Source organism: Thamnophis sirtalis, unplaced genomic scaffold, assembly GCF_051295495.1.
Source record: "Thamnophis sirtalis isolate CommonGarterSnake01/CBP01778 unplaced genomic scaffold, rThaSir2_p1.2 scaffold_4, whole genome shotgun sequence".
Classification (NCBI taxonomy): domain Eukaryota; kingdom Metazoa; phylum Chordata; class Lepidosauria; order Squamata; family Natricidae; genus Thamnophis; species Thamnophis sirtalis.
The window spans coordinates 41,834,656-41,855,496 of record NW_028261384.1 but is presented as its reverse complement, the minus strand read 5'-3'; the positions used below and the strand labels follow the sequence as shown (position 1 = coordinate 41,855,496).

Below are 20,841 nucleotides of genomic sequence, written 5' to 3'. Positions count from 1 at the left end.
GACCAAATACATGAAAGCATTCATAGCTTTTAAAACAGTGCTTTTTGAAAACTGCCAGACTAGTCAATCTTTTTTTTTAAATGTGCAAAATTTGGCATTAGTGTTGTTATTTTGCTTTTACTGCATGTTTGAAGTGGCTAGAGCAGGGATTGGCAATTAATTTTCTCAAAGAGCCACATGAGAAACAGGGACTGTTGTGGAAGACCGATGCCCCATCCTGCACTGCCTCCTTGCCTCTTCCCTTCCGCCTCTTGCCTCCTACCACCCTATCCTGACACTTATCCCGATGCTGCCACAGGCTGGACAGAGACAGCCAAAAGGCTGATTACAATGCATGGACTGTAAAAAAGTCTGGGCTAGAGCATACTGTAGTATAAATCCACAAAGACCAGGTAGTCTCTTTAATCTTATTTCTAATGTTAAATCTTGAATATATTCTGCAATATTCCAGTATTAGTGTTTCTGATAAAAATCAGAATTCTGATAAAAATCAGTTTCTGATAAAAATAAATACCTGCATTTAAAATAGCATAATTACAATTAAATCCATTACAAATGTAATTGATAGTCTTATAAAATAAATTAATTTTTTTGTGACACTCATAGGTAGAGTTCTCTGTCAAACACAGCCAAAAGGACTACAGTTTGGCTGCATGGGTTCTCAATATTTCATAGCAGTGCAGAGTAGTCTTTAATTTACAACCACAATTGAGCCCAAAATTTATGTTGCTAAGGGACAAATTTGTTAGGTGAGTTTTGCCCCATTTAATGATTTTTCTTGCCCTGTTTGTTAAGTGAATCACTGCAGTTCTTAAATTAATAACTCAGTTGTTAAGTGAATCTAGTTTCCCCATTAATTTGCTTGTCAGAAGGTCACAAAAGGGAATCACACAATTCTGGGACACTGCAACCATCATAAATGTAAGTCAGTTGTCAATTATCCAAATGTAAATCATGTGACCATGGGAATGCTGCAATGATCATAAGTATAAAAAATGGTAATAAGTCACTTTTTTCAGTGCTGTTGCAATTTGGAATCGTCACTAAATGAATTATTGTAAATCAAGGACTACCTTTATGTCCACAAGCTGTTAAATTAATTTTATACAGCTATAAAGGAAATACCTCATGTCACTCAGAATTGCTTCCCCCAAAACAAATAACATAGAAAAATCTGGTTCTGCTTATGTGTAAAATAGCCCTCCTTTGGATTACTGGCCAACCAATGTGACCTTTTTCTCTTCAAAAATGTAATATGTAATCCCTATTATTCACCTTGATCTAAATTCAATAAATGAATCCACACTAAAACTGTATATATAACATCCAAAGTAACATTTTGTCCAACATTCCTTCATTTTCCAGATGTCCATATTCCCCTGGACTCTGCTACTATTATTCCCAGCATTATTTAGTACTTAGTATCATCCTTTCACTTAATGTAAAGCTTAGGCATAAAGGCTTGATCCAAGTTTCTAAGATGAAAATTCCTTAGAAAATTGGATAGAATAATAGAAGAGAAAGAATTTTTTAAAAAAATATAAACACAGAATAAGTTTTCTTTTATTTTTCACTATTCAGCTCCTGTTAGTTCAGGATTTTGTTGGAGAGCTGTATATGAAAGGAAAACTGTTCTTTGACCACTGTAAATATAAACATCTGGAACATTGTCACATGTTTCTGTGTGGTTTTACAGGTTTCAAACTCCGATTCCCCAGTTTTAATAAAAGCTGAATGCTGCAAGTGAAATCACATGCACTATTTGCATCCCACATTATAAAACAGCATATTTATAACTGCTTACAAAAGCAGAATGATGCAAGTATTTAATCTGCCTAAAGGGGATTTTTTTTTTGTACACCCTTGCCAGAATTGGAAACTTATATTTTTGAGCAAATGCCAGGTCTCTGATGCCTTAGCTGAACCAATCCCTGCTGCCTGCCCTGAGATTTGTTTAATTAATTTTTTTGGCTGAATATTCCAAGCAGCACCAGGTGGCCAGATCTAGTCACTTTTTACATTTACTGCATTGCTTCCAAATGAGCACTGTCTAGGGGCATGGCAAAAGTTAAACAGGTGGCCCACACACAGCTTTTATTATTGCCTCTAGAACAACCACAGTTTCTTGGAATGTTGTTGTCCCAGACGGATAAAATTTTGTGATTCTCTAGTGCAGAAATATTCTTGAATGACTTGTTGCCAAGGGTGCCCAAATCAAGAGTCAGGTCCCTTTGTAGTGATGACAAAAAGGATTAAGAATAAGTAGCAGGAAGTCTGCTGGCTATACCTCTATAAATTTTTTACAATTTATGAAATGTCATAAAGGTTGCAAAGGATGCAAATGATAGAAAAATGTGCTAATTGATCACAAAGATAGTAGTTCACACTATTGGAAGTTCTGCTTATCACATTAGAAATCATTTACTAAAAAGCTCTTTCTAAATAATATAGAGCTGCAATAGCAGATAATGTTTAAAATCTAAGTTAAAAAATAAGTAAGGTAAGAATACATTCTTTAAAATGCTTTTAAAAAGATAGAAATACAATTAACTGTGACACAACTGTGCCCTCAAGCTGACAATAAAAAATTGCATATTTTAAATAACAAAGAGGAAATAAGGCATAAGTAAGAATTGTTAAGCTAAAATTTTAGAAAGTCAGACAAAGCCTGGGAAATCTTGTGTGATGTTTTCCAAAGAAAGACAAGCACTGAATTGTTTAACTGTCTGGAGGCAGTGAGTTCCACAGTGTAGCTGCTGGCAAAAGAGGTGACGCATGAGACAACCTATACCATCTTGGCTTTAAGAAAGACAACGGTTTTTAAATGATACAAGGTTTTGGACGTACTATAAAGATAAATGAAATAAAAAAAATTAAACAATAGCAAAATGGCATGACTTTGAAAAGTAAGAAGTGGATGTTTTAAATAAATGTAGAAAACAAGAGAGAACCAGTAGACAATAAGTATGAAATACAGTTAGGAGAAATATTGCTCAAGACAGATGTTTCAAAGAATTTGATGACATTGACCTGGATCTTTTATAGAAATCAATTTATGGAAGACCAATAATTGTTTCCAATTCCATCTTCTTCCAATTACTCCCTTACTGTCTTCCACACTGTTAAGAGAGGTCTACTGTCTCCACAGTCTTTTGGAAAGGATGTTTTCATGGGTGTCTTTGAATGGGGAATTTTATTTTCTGAATTTACCAGGATATTAGAAATTGAGACCTACTGAACACAAAGAAATTGTGGAAACAGTTTTAGGCTTTTCTTAGGATCCAGGTATGATGTATCCACACTAATTTGCATCAAATAAAAAGGTATTTAAAGACCAGTGCCCTGATAGATGAACACAATTCAGAGTGCACTGACAATGTTTCCTTGAATGGTAACAAAATGTTTGCAACTAACTTGCCAAGTTCGGCAAGTGAACAGCCCAACTGAAATGCAGATTTGGTAAAAGCTAGGAATCCCCAGTTTTAAATTTGGACTAGTGAACATCTATAATTGTTGTCACCAGACTACTTCTGGTCTTTTATGGGTCCTTATCAATCTCTCCTTTTAATTCTACTTCCATGCTGTGTCCTAGTGAAGAATATTACATCTATACAACCTCACAAATTTTTGAGTCACAAAGATAGATGTTAAGAAATGTGTAGTCTCTTGGCTACAAATTACAGGCGCTCACTGTAATTTATACATACATACATACATACATACATACATACATACATACATACATACATTTAGTGTCACAACCCCTGGTATGCCCCAATTATGGGAGGAAGCTAACTGCTTCCATTATCTGTCAATCGGCTCGTCACAAGAGTCCATCACGACAGAAACCCAATATTTTTACTGTTGCCTTTGTTATATTTGTGTTATATTTGTGCTGATAAATAAATAAAGGGAGACTAGTATAGATCTATTTGAAGCTATTTAGCTCTCATCAGCTAGCCATACCCTTACTGGGATTCGAACCTGTGCTTTATTACATCTTAGGCAGACGTCTTAGCCATTAAGCCACAGGCCCTCCTCCTTATCAGCTGAAGCCAGGGAGGAAGGTATATATTTAGTGTCACAACCCCTGGTATGCCCCAATTATGGGAGGAAGCTAACTGCTTCCATTATCTGTCAATCGGCTTGTCACAAGAGTCCATCACAACAGAAACCCAATATTTTTACTGTTGCTTTTGTTATATTTGTGTTATATTTGTGCTGATAAATAAATAAAGGGAGACTAGTATAGATCTATTTCAAGCTATTTAGCTCTCATCAGCTAGCCATACTCTTACTGGGATTCGAACCTGTGCTTTATTACATCTTAGGCAGACGTCTTAGCCATTAAGCCATTAGCCATTATTTATCAGCACAAATATAACATAAATATAACAAAGGCAACAGTAAAAATATTGGGTTTCTGTCATGATGGACTCTTGTGACGAGCTGATTGACAGATAATGGAAGCAGTTAGCTTCCTCCCATAATTGGGGCATACCAGGGGTTGTGACACTAAATATATACCTTTCTCCCTGGCTTCAGCTGATAAGGAGGAGGGCCTGTGGCTTAATGGCTAAGACGTCTGCCTAAGATGTAATAAAGCACAGGTTCGAATCCCAATGAGAGTATGGCTAGCTGATGAGAGCTAAATAGCTTGAAAGAGATCTATACTAGTCTCCCTTTATTTATTTATCAGCACAAATATCACACACACACACACACACACACACACATGTTGACAGGAAACAGAAAGAAGAGGCTGCTTAAAGCTATGTAGAGCAGAATTTTTGAAATTCTTTTCAATTTTTAATAGTTCTGTTCTAAATCACAGAAAAATATTAGAATATGAATGGAATTAAGAAGCTGGAAATATTCCAAACAATCTCTGCCATAGGGATGTATTGGTAGAATATTTCTGAAATGTGTTCGAGTGCTACTTAAAAGTTTGTGAAATCTTTTTGAATTTTTTGAATTTTTAATATTTCTGAAAATATGACATAAAATGTGATCTATTCTCCATACATGCCCTAATTCTAGATAAAGAGAACACACATAAGCAGATGAGTCAGAACATTGCAGTTGTTCTGTATGCCTGAAGCATTATGGAGGCTCCTTGTTATACATAAGTCTTACTTTTTTCTGGAGGACAGATCTGTTTTTATTTTTTATTTTAAAGAATGGTAGCATTCCCTACATTCGGTTTAAACTTGATTTGCCAAGCTGTCCATTGCTGGTTGTGTCCCAAACAGGTGCATTACAGCATCCTCCTCCTCCTCCTCCTCCTCATCTCCTCCTCCTCCTCCTCCTCCTCCTCCTCCTCCTCCTCCTCCTCCTCCTCCTCCTCCTCCTCCTCCTCCTCCTCCTCCTCCTCCTCCTCCTCCTCCTCCTCCTCCCTGTTAGCCAACCTCTTGTTTGACATAGTTCTACCATTCTTTCATTATCTCCAGTCTCCCCACTATATTTTAAAGACAGCCATTTGGATTTTTATACCGGGAAAAATGGATGGGAGAAGAGCTACAGTTAGGGAAATGCATAAATTCTGGCCTTAAATTGTTCTGCAGTAAAGCTCTAAGCACAGGACTTCTTACAAGCCACTATTTCTATTCTAAAACTCTTAACACAAATGGTTAATTCTGAAAGTGGAAGTCTAATCTAGAGTGTTAAATCAGAGAACACTAGAATGCAATATGAGTTAGAGCAAGTGTTGAGATTATGAGAGGTTTACTTTTTGAAAATTGCCATTTGCAAAGGTGTTAGTGAACCTTTACAGATATGCTTTTCATTTGTGTATGTGTTTCTGTAAATAAATTTTGTTTTAAGAATGTATATATTGTCTGTTCTAATAACAACTGTTGATTATGTTAAAAATCAATTAAAACAGTAATTAAATGATACAAATGAATGCATAACATTGATAAGGAAACATTAAAATCCCTGGAAAAATAGTTAGGAATGGAATTTTTCTCCCAGATATTGATAATTTATTCCACTGGGTAGACGTCATAGAGGAAACTGTTGAATTTATTGTTGTCAAACATCGAGAAGACCCACAAATATCTATTAATGACCTGAATCGGGCAGGGAGGGCTGTACAAGAATGGGCATTTATGTAAGTGCTTGAGCTTGGGCTTAAACCATTTTATTTCTTATAATGCATGCAGCATTTCCAAATCTGAGAGGCTCCTGTGATGAAGTGTCTGTGGTTGCAGATATGCAGTCCACATGTTACAGCATAGCTGTATTATATGAATCTCACTTTTCTTTATTTGTAACGATTTTGATTTATGGAGTATCAACATGCATAAGCAGCACTCCTGTTCTTTCTTTGAAGTACTTGAAACAGTAGAAAGATTTTAGATTAATGAGACTTTTTAAAACATACAAGGATGTTGTAAACATTTAAAATATTGTCTTCATCAATATTCCTGAAAAACTTGAAGGAAAGGGTGGAAAAGACCTAGGAAGGTTAGGGTGAAGACATAACATTGAAGACATAACATAAAACATTGGTTTTTGCAGTCTGATTCAGTTAGTCTTCAGACTTATGACTATTGCACCATCCTCATGGTCATGTGATGAAAACTCAAATGCTTGGCAAATACAGCACTCTGGGATCATATAATCATCATTTGCAACCTTCTCAGCCAGCTTCCAATGAATCAACAAAATCAGTGGGGGAAATCAGATTTGCTAATGACTGCATCACTCACTCAACAACTGCAGTTATTCACTTAACAACTATAACAGAAAAGATTGTACGGCATAACTCACTTAACTATCTTGTTTAGCAACAGAAATTCTGATTCCCATTGTAGTCAAACCACAAGAACTATCTGTAGCCCTTTTTAAAAAATGTGTGGTATATTCTTAACATACTACCCAATTCATTTTTTATTTACCATGACTTTGGTTGTGATACATGTTATTATTTGTATCACTTTTTAAGGAAGGAAATGTTTTGAAGAGACAAGGTATCACGGAATTTAATTATTTATCAGAAATCAGTAGTTATTACATTTCCTTGTGTAATCTTATTGTTTACAGTGGGTTAAATATTTTAAATCAAACCCTTATCTCTGTGAATTCAATCAAGTGGTTTAATTCAGCTGTGAAAGTCAGATTCAGCAAGTGTGATAATGCTTTTGCTTTCTTTGGCATGATTTTTTCGGCCATAGGGATTGACTAAATAATCCAAGATTTTTCATGATATGTTAATGTTACACCTGGAGTGCAGCCCTTGGTTTATTGCCATTCTCTTAACAAGCCAGTATATTAAGCAGGATTTGTACTTAGTTTACAGCCTGTTCATTTTTATTTTCATTTTTTAGCCTGAATGTTTCGGGGACTTGTGATAGTAGTCTGGTCACATCCTTCCTTTGAAAATTTGGGATGTTGAGGAGTTATAATTGCAAAATAGGCCTTTGAGTGTTGGAAATAACTGAGGGGGGAGTGAGGTCAGGTTTCTGTGTTTGCCAAGCTCCCCCTCTTCCAATAATACCCAAGAGGATCAGGCAGTATGTCCTTCCCCAGCACTGTTTTTTAAAAAAGAAATCCATTTTATTGTGCCATTTCAACCATCTAGTGAATGTATCTCTTTATTTTTACACTTCCTTTTTGAATTAGGGAGATTTTAAAATAGAATGTTTTTTTTATCCTCACTGAAGGCATTGGAAATTATACCAATTAAGTTTTGGAACTTTTGTTGTGAGCTAATTAGAAGGGAAAGCTCTGCCTAATGTTGTGAGTTCATGATGTATGCTTCTGAAATCCACTGTTGATCTTGAAATTCAAGGTGCCCTTTATGCTAGCTGTCCTAAACTTGGCACCTATTATGTCCTGATAGTATGATGCTAGAATTCTCAGCTACTGAAGATTGCCATCTCAAAATAACCAATTGGGAAAGCTTTGCTGTCTGCATAATGTAAAACTGAAACTCTCTGCTTTTAATCACTGAAAATGTTTTATTATGTGCAGGAGGTGATGACGAGGGGGAAGAGAATGAAAGGTCTTGTCCTGCTGCCCCTGACAGTCTCTTTCTAGCATGTGATAAAGAGGATGAAGGCCCTTCTGATGGTGAGTGATTTTTCTAGATCTCATCCTAAATAATTGTAATATTCTTGGTAGTTTGGTTGTTTTCTAATGAACTGCATAAGAAGATTTTGTAGGATAATTTGAGAACAGTAAATTCTCAGAAAGCTTAATGCCCTGAAAAGTTTCTTACCTTTCCACGCTTGTTAAGGAACTGAAGAGCACTCTCTAGTGGCAGAAAAAGCATGGTGAAATGATAATATTTGAAATGATACATTTGCTTGTTTTGTGTTAAAATTAAAATAGGTTCCTTAGATGTCCTTCATAAGCAGAGAAATCAATGACTGAAATGTTTTTCTTTTTCTTTTTCTTGCAAATAGAAAATAGGATAAGATTAAATAATTTATTCTTAAGATTTTTCCAATTAATAAATTAGTGTGTACTTATTGAACAATTATTTTTAAAGGTTTAAACACTTTTCCCACCATTTTTAAAATAAAAACCATAATCAGTTGTAGTTTTATTTTAAGGAAAAATAATTCAGAGAATCATGGCTTACTATCTGTTATTAATAAGAATTGAGCAATGTTTGATAAATCACACATACATATAACTATCAATTTATATGAATTTGTTGCTCAAAAATTTAGATTGGCAAATGAGGGTTGTCGAGGGAAGTGGTGGTTTGCCATATATTAATCAAACCGTGTAACCTCTGTTTCAATTGTTGAATGAAAATATGCATGATATGCTTACATTTTACGTTATTCAGATTATTCCCTTTGGAATCATATATTGCATTTATGAGATAGAAAATTATGCCTATTGCAGGATGGGGATAACTCAAAGTGGTAAACCTTGTAACAGCCAAGCAAGCAGGATATTTACATTCTTCGAATTCGGTAGATTGTATAATGTTAACAATAAAAGTTTTCCTATTTTGAGTCCATCTTTGTTTTTATATTCTAAGAGTCAGTTAAATATCAGGAATAAAATAGCCTTTTAATAGCCTTTTTTAAATAAATGTATTTATTGGTATATTAGATTAGATGAAGTTTTAGACTTATTTTTCCCATAAGGCATTAAATAGAGTATAAACCTTTGTCTTTATCTGACAAATCTGGTGCTTGCGTTCCATTCTCCGTGTTTTATGGCAGTGGACATATTCAACACATTGAATACATATACAAAGAAACAAGCATGAGAAATGATTTTTTTCTGGTTTCTTTGAGACAAAAAATAGACAACTGCTTTTCTTTATGAAAGTAGAAAGTCAATTGCTGAACAATGTTGAAGCCTGAGCCCTAAGTATTACCAATACAAATGCATTAACTATTAATTTTAAGAAGCTTCCAAATACTATTATTAAGCTATGTTAATTATATTAATTTGAATATTTTACAAGTCTTTCATTTTGTAAAAAAAATCAAGATTACTTAAATTAACAAAATGCCTATTGAACAAGACAACAATCTTCTACTTATTATGTAGAAATTGAAATAAATGTTGAACAGAGAGATGAAGTTATCCATAATTAATTTGGGAAAGTAAAATAATTTTGGCCGAGTATCTCATAGCTATCAGTGTAGGCTGCAGGCAAGCATTAGCAAAATTATATGTATACTTCTTGCACAGATCCTATAAAGTTAATGGAATTTACCCGAAGAGTATAATATTTAGGCTATTTATGTTTCTCTCACATCTCATAAATATTGATATTTAATCTTTATATAAGTTTTTACTGATGTCTGTCCAATAAATCACTATGGTGTCTGTTAGTAGAGAAATGAATTCTATTTATAGCATGGAGGGTTCAGAAATAAATCCCCTTGAACACAATGGATATGTGAGTTTAAGATTAATTCTTTAATTCAGTCCTCCTTTTCTCTCAATTAAATGCCTTAAGGAAATTCACATTTTAACCATGTAAACCCTCTTTTGAATGTAGTAGTGGAAATTTGACAGATTATTTATGAAAGCATATACTTTTTCATATGCAAAATACTTAAAAGAGTTCCAGGTATTACATTTATAAGTTCTGTGGAAACATAGATTAATGATATATATATAAAGATAAAAATGATGGGCACTGTTGTTTTAAATAGAAGCTTAGAAATTACAAGCAGTCAGTGGCAACCTTGATCAGTCATCTATAGCTAAATCTCTCTGCAAAGGTATAAAAACACATCTAAAGACAATCACCGGATAGTACTATATTGAAAGATCATTTTGACCATCAATGGAATAATTAAATGGGGAAGGCTCTCAAATTTCTTTTCTGTCAAACTGGTAACTGCTGTGTCTTTTTGACTGTGGTTCCCCCGGAGGGCATGAGTTAGAATTCCAATTTTTTTTGGAATATAAAGTTGAACAATGCATCTGCTTTTTGCAACATGAATGCTGTTTCTGAAAAAGTTGATTTTTGACGTATACTTCTCTACATACATTTAAAGTCTGTGGCTGGCTCCCATTCTTTGTCTTGTAACAAATTATTTATTTGTCCCCTTCCCTCTCTAGTTCAAAAGTCCATTCAATTCCCCAATGGCTACCTAATTTTCCGGTTATTCCCCTCAAGCCATACGTGTTTTGATTTCTTTATGATTTATTAGGTACTGTAGAAAAGATGCATAAGTTACATCTTCTAATGAAATTCAGGCACACCTCAGTAATGCTTTGACTCAGTTGTCAGCAGCAATTAAATTTCTAGCAGGAAGAATAATACAGAGGCCCAGTCATCGTACAGAAATGAAAACAGAAAGAAGCTGCGAAGGTGAGAAAAACAGTTGTGAAGAAGCCACCTCAAATAAAACAAGATGTACAATTCTTAGCCAGCATACAGTTCCTGCCTGGCTCTTCTTTTATTGGCTATTGGTCTGATTGATAGGAAAATCATAACTTGCTATATGCTATGAGGCAGAGTTCACTTGTAGGTTATTGTAAACTGATAAAGGCTTAGATGGAGGTCTGATTTTCACACTGAACCCGGCTGTACCAGATTAATGGAATTTCAATGAGAAGCTGGACTAGTTGCAGCTTTGTCAGAAAAACTGATGGAGATTCTATAGTCACGACTGCTCATTAATACAAGTTGTCTGAAAGGTGTAGGGGCTTCTCTGTACAAAGGCTTAGGATAACTGATTTTTGAATAGGATTTTATTTATTTATTGATGACTAGTTTTCTTGTAAAACAAATGATGGCCTCTTCTATAGTACAACAGTGTTGCACATTTGTTAATATATTTGTGGCAATGAGTAGGCCTTGACCTGACAGTGTTCACCCTTGATAGAGTTGGAAATCAGAATAACAGGAGTATATTATTTTGTATATAAATCTTACTTGGCAAATATTGCTGTTTTTTAAGAGACTAAGTTGAAATGTGAACTATTTGCAATTAATGTTTGATCTTAATTTGGAAAAAAAGCTAGGGTACGGTAAAATCACTGGATTTTGTTTCTAGAAAGGTCATTCATACTACAATGCCTTAGTTCATTTTCATCCCAACACTATACTATAATATAGTAGGATGGAACATTATTATTTCAGAGAAGAGTTTTCGAGACTGTAGTATCTTGTGATTCATCCTGACTCTGATTTTTCTACTTTCCACTATGCTAGCTTTTAAAAAAATGCTAATTTTTGAAATACTTGTGTGTGGGCCTCCTCATAAGTCAGATGATAATAATTATACCCATGATTCAATCATGAACCTAATACGTTTATATGATTTCATGAAGAAAATTAGTATCAGAAATTGCATGGCTATTAGTCAGAATTCAGAGTTTATCCATGTACTTTGGAATGTTCAGATGTATGTGTTGGCATACAAATGAAAGAAAATCAATCTTTCTTTGCCCCAAATAATAGATAATACAATGACTTACTTTCAAGACTAATGGAATACTGAAGGGTCTATCTGACAGGAACCAGTAAACAGAGATGCAAGAAAGTAGATTTAAATAGCCCTCAATAATCTTTTCTACTTTATAGGAAATTTTTATTATGTATGAGTGGAATGGAAATAGGACTACATGCCAAAAGATTAAAGAATTCATCCTTTTGATGAAATTTCTTTCTCCTTCACCAGAGTTTCTCCCGTTGTTCTGGTGTAACTTCGATGTAGACATCTTTCTCTGGTTATAGGCTTGAAGATAGATTTTAAAAAATACTATGTGAGTATTTATAGTTATATTACATCATTATTTATTTATTCATAGGAATATAGGTAAGTGATAACAATCAGTTAATAGGTAAAATTTATAGTAGCCTACCATGTCAACTTGATTCCGCATCTTTCAAATTTCAAGCAGCTTAACTACCAGACATAATGGAAGGTGGAGGGAAAAAAAAATCTAATGATTTTGTGATTCATTCTGAAGTGGTTTTTTTTGTTATGAATCAAAACTTGTCTACTTTTGTTTGAAGCTTAGAATGCTTATAAGTAGATGATTTAGGATTTAAAATAAACTCTTTAGCCTGAGTTCAACAATGGAAAATGGACGTTGAAAATTTGCCTGTCAGGGTAGTTGTCTCATTCAAAAATGGTGGCATATAAATATCCATACAGAGCAAAATAAAATCTATGCTTTATAAAAATCAGTTGTGACATACTACTTATGTGTTTCTTCATTAAAGCTTTTAGATCACATTAAAATACTAGTTTTACCAATGGCTAACTAACAGAAGTAAAATGATGTCTTTGACCTACTAACTTGTTTCATTTTTAAAATTTGGAAGGTTTTGAAGGAAGGATTTTAGTTCCCCAGCTATACATATATTTTATTAAGAAAAAGCTGTACAGTATACTTAGAAGAAATAGTGTGTATTTAAAAAGCTAGTTAAATACTTATACCTGATACTTTTATACTGAAATAAGAATTCTGATATGACTAACAACTATTTCACGATGATGAATAAAAAATCAAATGACAACAGAAGTAATAAGCATTGCAGATAATAAATCATCCTAGATTGCCCTATTGAAACACATGGTAAAAATGTAGTTCTTAATGGACATCTAAAAATGCAGGGGGGAAGAAACCAATTTAATTTTCAATAGTCTGGGTTTTATCAACTGGCAGACTTGTCCTGCATATTCTCTGACTAGACCTCCACTTGTTTTTGATAGATAGAGTAAGTCCCAAACCTTTGTGTATATTTTCACTCTGGGTTTTGCTGAAAGATTACCTACATCTTTTTTGCATAAATATAAGTCTTATGCAATTTAGCAATGTTTCTTTGCTGACTTAGATAATTTGCTACTTTGCTTGGAATTTTGAATTAAGGAATTTTATTCCATCATGGATAACATCAACTTTATTTTTTGTTGTTCTTATTTGCTGCCATTTTGTATTTTTGATTCCTTCAGATTTTATATCATACCATGTTTGTGCAAAAATGAATTCAATGCATTTAGTTTTTATTGATCCATATTTCATTATAGTAATTTAATGCTACCAAATGGTAATTTTAAAAGTCAGTGACCACAGTTACTTTTTATCAATCCACTGCTTCATAGTGACTTAGATTCTTCATCTGATCTGCATTGCTCTGTTTATGAGCAAAACTAATTAGAGGCATCCATAAATTTTTTTCTAAAATAACAGTTAAAAGAGTGAAGCTTATTCTCAACTGAAAGACAGCATGACCACCATTTTGATAATTGTTATGTTTATTAAAAATTTCAGTAGCTTGAAAAACTTTGAAAACTCCTGCCCTAGACCACATATTATAGTCTTATTCCATATTTCTTCTTTAAAGTTGTTAGCACTTTTGACTTCTTCATTTCTGCAGTTTTACACAAGTTTATTATTACCTTAGTTCTTTGATTATTGTTTGACAACTAGCAATTGCTTGTTATATTGCATTTTATAAGTCAGTAGATTCTTGAAAATTATCTTTCTGAAAATATTTCTCTCGTTGCAATTCATAGAAAGCTTCAGAGTAGTCTTACCTTCTAAAGCTTCTTTGTCTCCTCTTCTGTGACTATTCCTGAGGTATTATCTTGCTTTTACATTTTCTTGTATTTTTTCTCATTTTCTTAAAACATTTTTTAATTTACCATTATTTGTCGACATCATTGGTTGAGATATTTTTCCTTGTCTTTTCTTCTTTGTCTTATTTCCCCTTTATGCTAGGAATGCAATTTACCTTTGCACTCAGTTCTCGTATGCTGTACTTGCTGCCCAAGGTTTCCATCTTCCATCTTTCTATGCCTATTATTCGTTTTTTTTCCTGTGATCACTGTATTTTTGTCTCTTTGAAATACCGGACTTGCTGTTTTTCGAATTTTGACGGTGTGTCTTATCCCTTTTCACAGCTAATCAAGATCTTTTGTGAAGAGTTGGGGAACGAGAAACTGTTTCATATAATGATCTTATATTTTGATTATATGTCCTTCAAGTCAAATCTTGCTGACACAACAACTCTATTTAATTTTTTAAAGTTTAATTCATATATATTTGACACTTAATAATTAATGGACTGTTCCACAATATCTCAAAGTGCTCTTTTTAACTGGATTGCATTTATCCATTTCTCTATTTATTATTAAGTAATTTTTTAGTTCTTATTAATTTGACTAGTGATTAGTGTGGTATTATTTCATGTTACTTGCAAACTACATTAGTAGTTTTCAGTTTGTTATTGTTCTATACTAATAATGGATATTGCCTGCTTTGGAGTATAGTGAGGCGTTGTTTTAAATATTTATGATTGCTTTTTATTTTTTTCTAAATATTATCAAGTGTTAATTTTATTGAATAGAATTTTGTAACTATTAAATTTTTTAAAATTTATCTGTTCCACAGTACAATGAAATAGTAACAATTTTTGCAAAGAAGCAAAGTATTATTTTCCCCAAACCCATATACTTATAACAATATTTTTTTGCTATGTGATTAAGACATACATATAAATATTGCTATTACTAATGTTCACTGAGGATGATAGCCATTAATTCTAATTGATATGATGCTGTAATTTATGGAAATATAGCTAAGCACTATGTTTAGCAGTTTTGGTCTTTTGTTTTTGAATATTACTGCCATTCTGTTCTTCAAATAAGTATATTATATAATCATCTGATTTAAAATGGCCCATTCTGGACTACCTAACTTCACATATTTTTTAAAACACCTAGTTGTGAATTCTAACTTTATTTCCAATTTCAGGACATGTGTTCCTGATTCACATGTCTTATATTTGATGGTTCAGAAGAATTCTTCTTTCAATATTGATACCATCAGTGACCAACCAAACTTGGCTTTGATTCAATTATGCCATACCTCCAGAATTTTTATAAAGGATCACTATTCTATTAATAGAGGAGTGACTTCTAATCTAGGAGTCAATTGACATGCAATATTTTAAAACTGTTTTTGTCATCATCATGCCTAAGGTTTGTAGGAATAATATAGAAATGATTTGCCTTTGCTTTTTTCTGAATTTACTTTTGAGTTTATTTTTGTGGCGGGTGGTTTTCTCCACAACTGCAAAGCTTTTCCAGCCACCCTCACATTGTAGATTACTTTTAGCTGTACACTTCTTCTTTTGTTCTTACCAACTGATATTGCTTTTGGGGTCATTAAAACTTTTCATCACATCAAGGTGGTAATCCCCAGGAAAGCACAGTGTATGGTGACTCTATACCATCTATTCACCATAAATAGTTGTCTCAGGTGTTAGAACAGTATCCAGTGCATTTGCTAGAATGCAACTTTACTTAAGTTAGTGTTTGAGGAAAATAAAATGATAATTGGATTGTGGCTTACTGCTTGCAAACAAATGGAAAAGGACCAATGAGACTGACCATATTATCAGGTATTAATTTAATATTTAGCTTGTTAGAAGTAAAGTGAAAGGATTTCTGTCTACTATCTGCCTAACTTTCTATAAACTAGCTAAATTAAGATCTGAGATTATACTATTTCTGCATTGATTGCTTCAGTTAAGTTTTTGTTTTGTAGGGATTGTTTCTGTGTGTTTTAGGATTTAATTTAGAAAAAGAAGAAGCCCACAAAATTAAAACAAATATATCATCAGCTAGCCATACCCAATAAGGGTATGGCTAGCTGATGAGAGCTAAATAGCTTGAAATAGATCTATACTAGTCTCCCTTTATTTATTTATCAGCACGCACGCGCGCACACACACACACACACACACACACACACACACATCTGATAAAGGAAGAGAACCTGTGGCTTAGTAGCTAATATAACTGCCTGATATGTAATACAACCCAGGTTCAATGCAACACACACACACACACAGACACGTACGTACATACATACATACATACATACATACATACATACATACATACATATATATATATATATATATATATATATATATATATATAAATAAATCAAAAATGGAATGGACATCTACAGTGATTATGAAATCTCTAGAAAATCACGGAAATGATTTGTTTGTTCAAAATTACAGATCTCTTGTCAACATAACTTTTTTACTTACCAAGTGTTAAGAGGATGAATTTCTAAAATAATCTAAACACTTGCCATGAGTTTGTAATAACTACGTTACTTTATCACCTCTAACTATTTCTTATTTTCATTATTCCTTCCTATGGGCACTAATCATGGGATTAAGCTGCCAGTGAGTGTAGTGATTTTTCTACTGACACCATCTGGCTTGTTGGCACTTGAAGTTGTGATGATTCTTTTGCCATTGCAACTGGCATTGTCAAATGGCTAGAGTATTGATTATAGCTCTCATGCTAGTAGCTGCTAATTTTCATGTACTGTTGACTTGGTAATTTTATGCACTTTTGTCTCATTTTGTTAAAAATTAAACCTTATAATGTTAGATGCAATTATGAAGAGCAGTTCGTTCTTCTAACAAGACCAGTTCTGATTCAGCAGACCTTTACATTCATTATGTAAGTTTTGGGTTGGATTAAGAATTGTGAAGATACTTGATCTGTCTAGATTTTATTTCATATGGATTGTATGGATCACTTAGGAAACTATTGATTGCAAGGATTGCGTATACCGTAAATTAAAGAAATAAACATTTTCTATATGCATCCCATAGTTACAGATTTCTATGGGTTGAAAAATAATGGCAGGATTGTAAGCCACTTATGATAGTTTTAGTTAATTAGTGTCAGATTTGTTAACATGTAAATCTTTAGTAAGTGCTCTAGTTTTGGTTATAGAAACACTTATGCGAGAATATAAAATTTCCATAAATTTTGAAGCCATGGAATAAAACCATTTTTTTCTGGAAGTGTTTAGGGAAAAAATGAGGCTTTTGGGAAAAATATAATAGATGCATTATTCATTTTTCCACCACAATTTATTGATCTATTTTGGAAATCTAGAAGATAAAATACATAAGTTTTATTTACTTTTGAATTGGAAAAGTATAATTTAAATTATAGTTAAGCTTACTAACTGGAGTTCTTTAAAGCATTTTATGCTTTATTACAGAAGTATAAACACCTGAAGTTTAAGAAATAAAGGATTTGAAAAATGTAAAATGGAAGTTATTAACGTGATGGTAAAACAGAATGAATAAAGCCTAGACAATAACAGATACAAAGTTGTCCTTGATAATTCCCCAAGCCTTCTAGCAAAGATGGATACTGAATCACCTTCTTTCCTTTGGTGAACAATATAGTCCTTCCATAAGGATGGTGCAGAAATACATCTCGTCTCGCATTTAAGAGGTTTCTGAATATAGCAGTTATAAAGTAGTGATACTTGAATAAAAATCTTCTCATTACAAGTTAATAGAAAATATTGGGGGGACTGATAAATGATGGCAATGTTTGAGCCTCTTAATGTATTGTATTTGATAGTCTATATACCATTGTTTTTCATGCTGGCTTTGGAATTCTAGGACTTGAAGCACATACCTCTTAACATTGCCAAGTTAAAAAAAGTTCTAAACAAGAAAATAAAAAAGGTTTGAGGTAATTTATTTAACTTTTCCAATTATTCTTTTTTATTTTTTTCAAGTATTTTGAGAAAATAAAAAGTACATTTTCTGTCTACATATCTCTTACCTCTGCTAAGATTTTCCTATGGCCCTCATCATTATAAAAATAATAATAAAAATCTTCATTATGGTTCATTTAGGGTGGATGTAATTTAAATAATAATAACCAGGATTTTTCATTTCTCTTTGCTGGCATAAGCGGTTATTCTTATTTTGTACCTAACCTAAGCAGGCATAATGAAAACACAACTATATTAAGGTTTAATTTTTAAATTGTAGTTCAAATGAGATTCATTGTAAATTTTATTCGTGGCTTAACAAAGGTGGTTATTCTGAACTGGGTTAGTGTTGTTGGACATATGAATTCAAATCTCTTAGTAACACGCACAAAACATGAGTAATAAAAGTGAAATGCACTTAATGAGTAAAAAACTTGTAATAAGTACGCATACATTTAAAAAGTTGTTACAAATATTATATTCTCAATATTACTTTCTGGAAGAAAATGTTTGTAGAAACATTCTAATTCTTAATGATGCGTGCATCTTTTTCTGATACTGTATTGTCATATAAAATATTTTATCTTTAAATAGTATTCCTAGGTTGTTTATATAAATTAACAAGGTAATAAAGTTATGTATTAAAATATACATGATCAAAGCAACTCCCCCCCCCCCAAGAGTAAGCACAGCTATAATTGTGTCTTTAAAAAAGCTTAAGAGAAGTAAAATATTTTCCTGGCATAAAAATATGACAATATATTTTAGATGAACCTTTGTTGGGAAAGTATTTGAATAATGAAAGCTTGAAATCTACTTTTATGGGAACCACTTAGATGGAGAATAACTTATACCAAACTGACTACGAAGAAAAAATATGGGCAAGTATATATGCAGATGAGCAGGAATTTACACATTCTGGTCAAAGTAGTAAAGTTCAAACTTTGGATCAATCATATAGTATGAATGTATTGTTTAGCCACAAGGGGGGGGGGCTAGAATGACATGATGCTGATTTAAATATAGAATATTAGCAATGTAGAAAAGATTTGATTGGTCTAACTGCCAAATAGGCTTCTGACCTTTCTGAATAACCTCTAAGAATACAGAACTTGGCTTTATATTGTGGTTATATTCATATAATCCTAGAGTAATTGTTTTAAAACTATGATTTGTTAAATAAGCATCACTGTTATTCAAAGGTTCAAAGCAAGCAAGTGTAATAAGGCCTACTTAGCATGATGCTCAAAATAGACCAGTACATTCTTTCTTCATTATAAATGCTCCATTAATTGTGCAACAAATGAAGATTATGAATATACATTTTCAACTTATTGCTGAAAACTATATTTGAATATTATATTTATATGTGAAAGGGTTTATTTTTGTCTTTGTAACTGGACAAAGTTAACATTGTCTGAAAAATAAGTGAATTAAACTTCTATTTAGGAGCACCCATACAAAATTCATTATGAAAATATCTACCTGAAATATTTGCCCCAATATTTTAAGTCTGTTCAACCATACAATTGGTCTGAAATGCAAACCGCTTCATATGCAACCAAATGAGTATTTCTGCATTACATGGTAGGCTGGGCTGGATTATTACTGAATAATCTTTTGATTCATGTTACTTCTCAAAAGCAGGGTAGTTTTTTGGGGGTGGGGGTGGGGTTTTGAAGTGTTTCAGCAGGAACCTGGATAACTGGTCCCATAGGCAGAGAAGAGACTCTGTAAGGCAGTTTTAGATTCTAATCCTTATTTTCAATTCACATGTATTTTCAGTTTAGATTATTTAGCAAAAAGGCTCTTCAGTGGAAGCTTTATAATAAGTAAGTCATGATTGGTTATACATCTTTCTGAAATTGCATTATATCTTTTCAGCTGTAACTAAAATGTGCAGCTTAAATGTTTTCTTTAATCAATCGCATAGGATGCTGCCAGAGCATTAAGATTTATGCCATTGCCCCCCCTCCCCCCCAAAAAATTAAACTGCAGAATTGTTTTTTCCTTTCAAATATGGAGATTGGAGTTTTGTAGCATTTTTCTTTAGGAACATCGGGAGATCTGTGACCTTTGGGGACAAATTATGTAGAAAGAAAATATTTATATTCATTTAAAATAACCTCGGAAAAGGAATAGTCTCATTACCCTGTTTGATCAATTTCTCGGAGGCTGAGCTGTAGCATGCGGCTGTTGCCATTGGGTGATGGAATACACTGAGAAGTGGCTAATGGTGATGGTGCTCATCAGAATAGGGTTCAGCCAGCGGTCAGCAACAAATAATTCAAGACTGTTTCTAAGTTTGTGGCTGGTGGAATTTGCTTTTCGCCCCAAGCCAGCAGTAGTGCTGAGCTGGCCTATTTGATTACAAGAGAAGCATATTTGCCTTTTAGCAACTGCACATTTGTGCAACTGATAGAACTCTACTGTCTCCAACAATTTTCTCTCTGCTCTCTGTTTTGTGATGGAGGAATAATGTTGTATTGTTGATCGCATGTAAAGTACCGTTTCAGAAGAGCCTACAAGCAGCTCTGTTTCTATCTCTTGTAGGGGTTACACTGCTGTTGAACAAATGTGTAAGAGAAAAATATTTATAAGCAGAATATTATGGTATTATGTTGTTATTTGCTAAACAATACTTAGTGTTTAAGTTCACATTTCAACTTGATAGAATTGTTCTTGGATTTTAACTTTTTTCCTGTTAAGTATCAAACCCATCATATTCTTGTATGATCCAGGGGAATGCTCCTTAGCCATAATAATCTTATGTCTTTGTTATTATGGCAATATTTAAAGAATTTACAATTTCCGCAGGAAATGAGCCTGTGGGAGTTAACATGT

General features: G+C 33.1%; 1 protein-coding gene across 1 annotated transcript in view; it reads left to right on the top strand.

Moving 5' to 3' along the window:
* The window catches only part of SKAP2 (src kinase associated phosphoprotein 2), a 241,129-nt gene that overhangs the window by 136,424 nt on the left and 83,864 nt on the right, over window positions 1–20,841 (top strand). Inside the window, exon 5 of the mRNA XM_014067803.2 lies at window positions 7,978–8,076. Within this exon, the coding sequence (XP_013923278.2) occupies window positions 7,978–8,076 (99 nt within the window). The remainder of the gene's footprint in view (window positions 1–7,977; window positions 8,077–20,841) is intronic.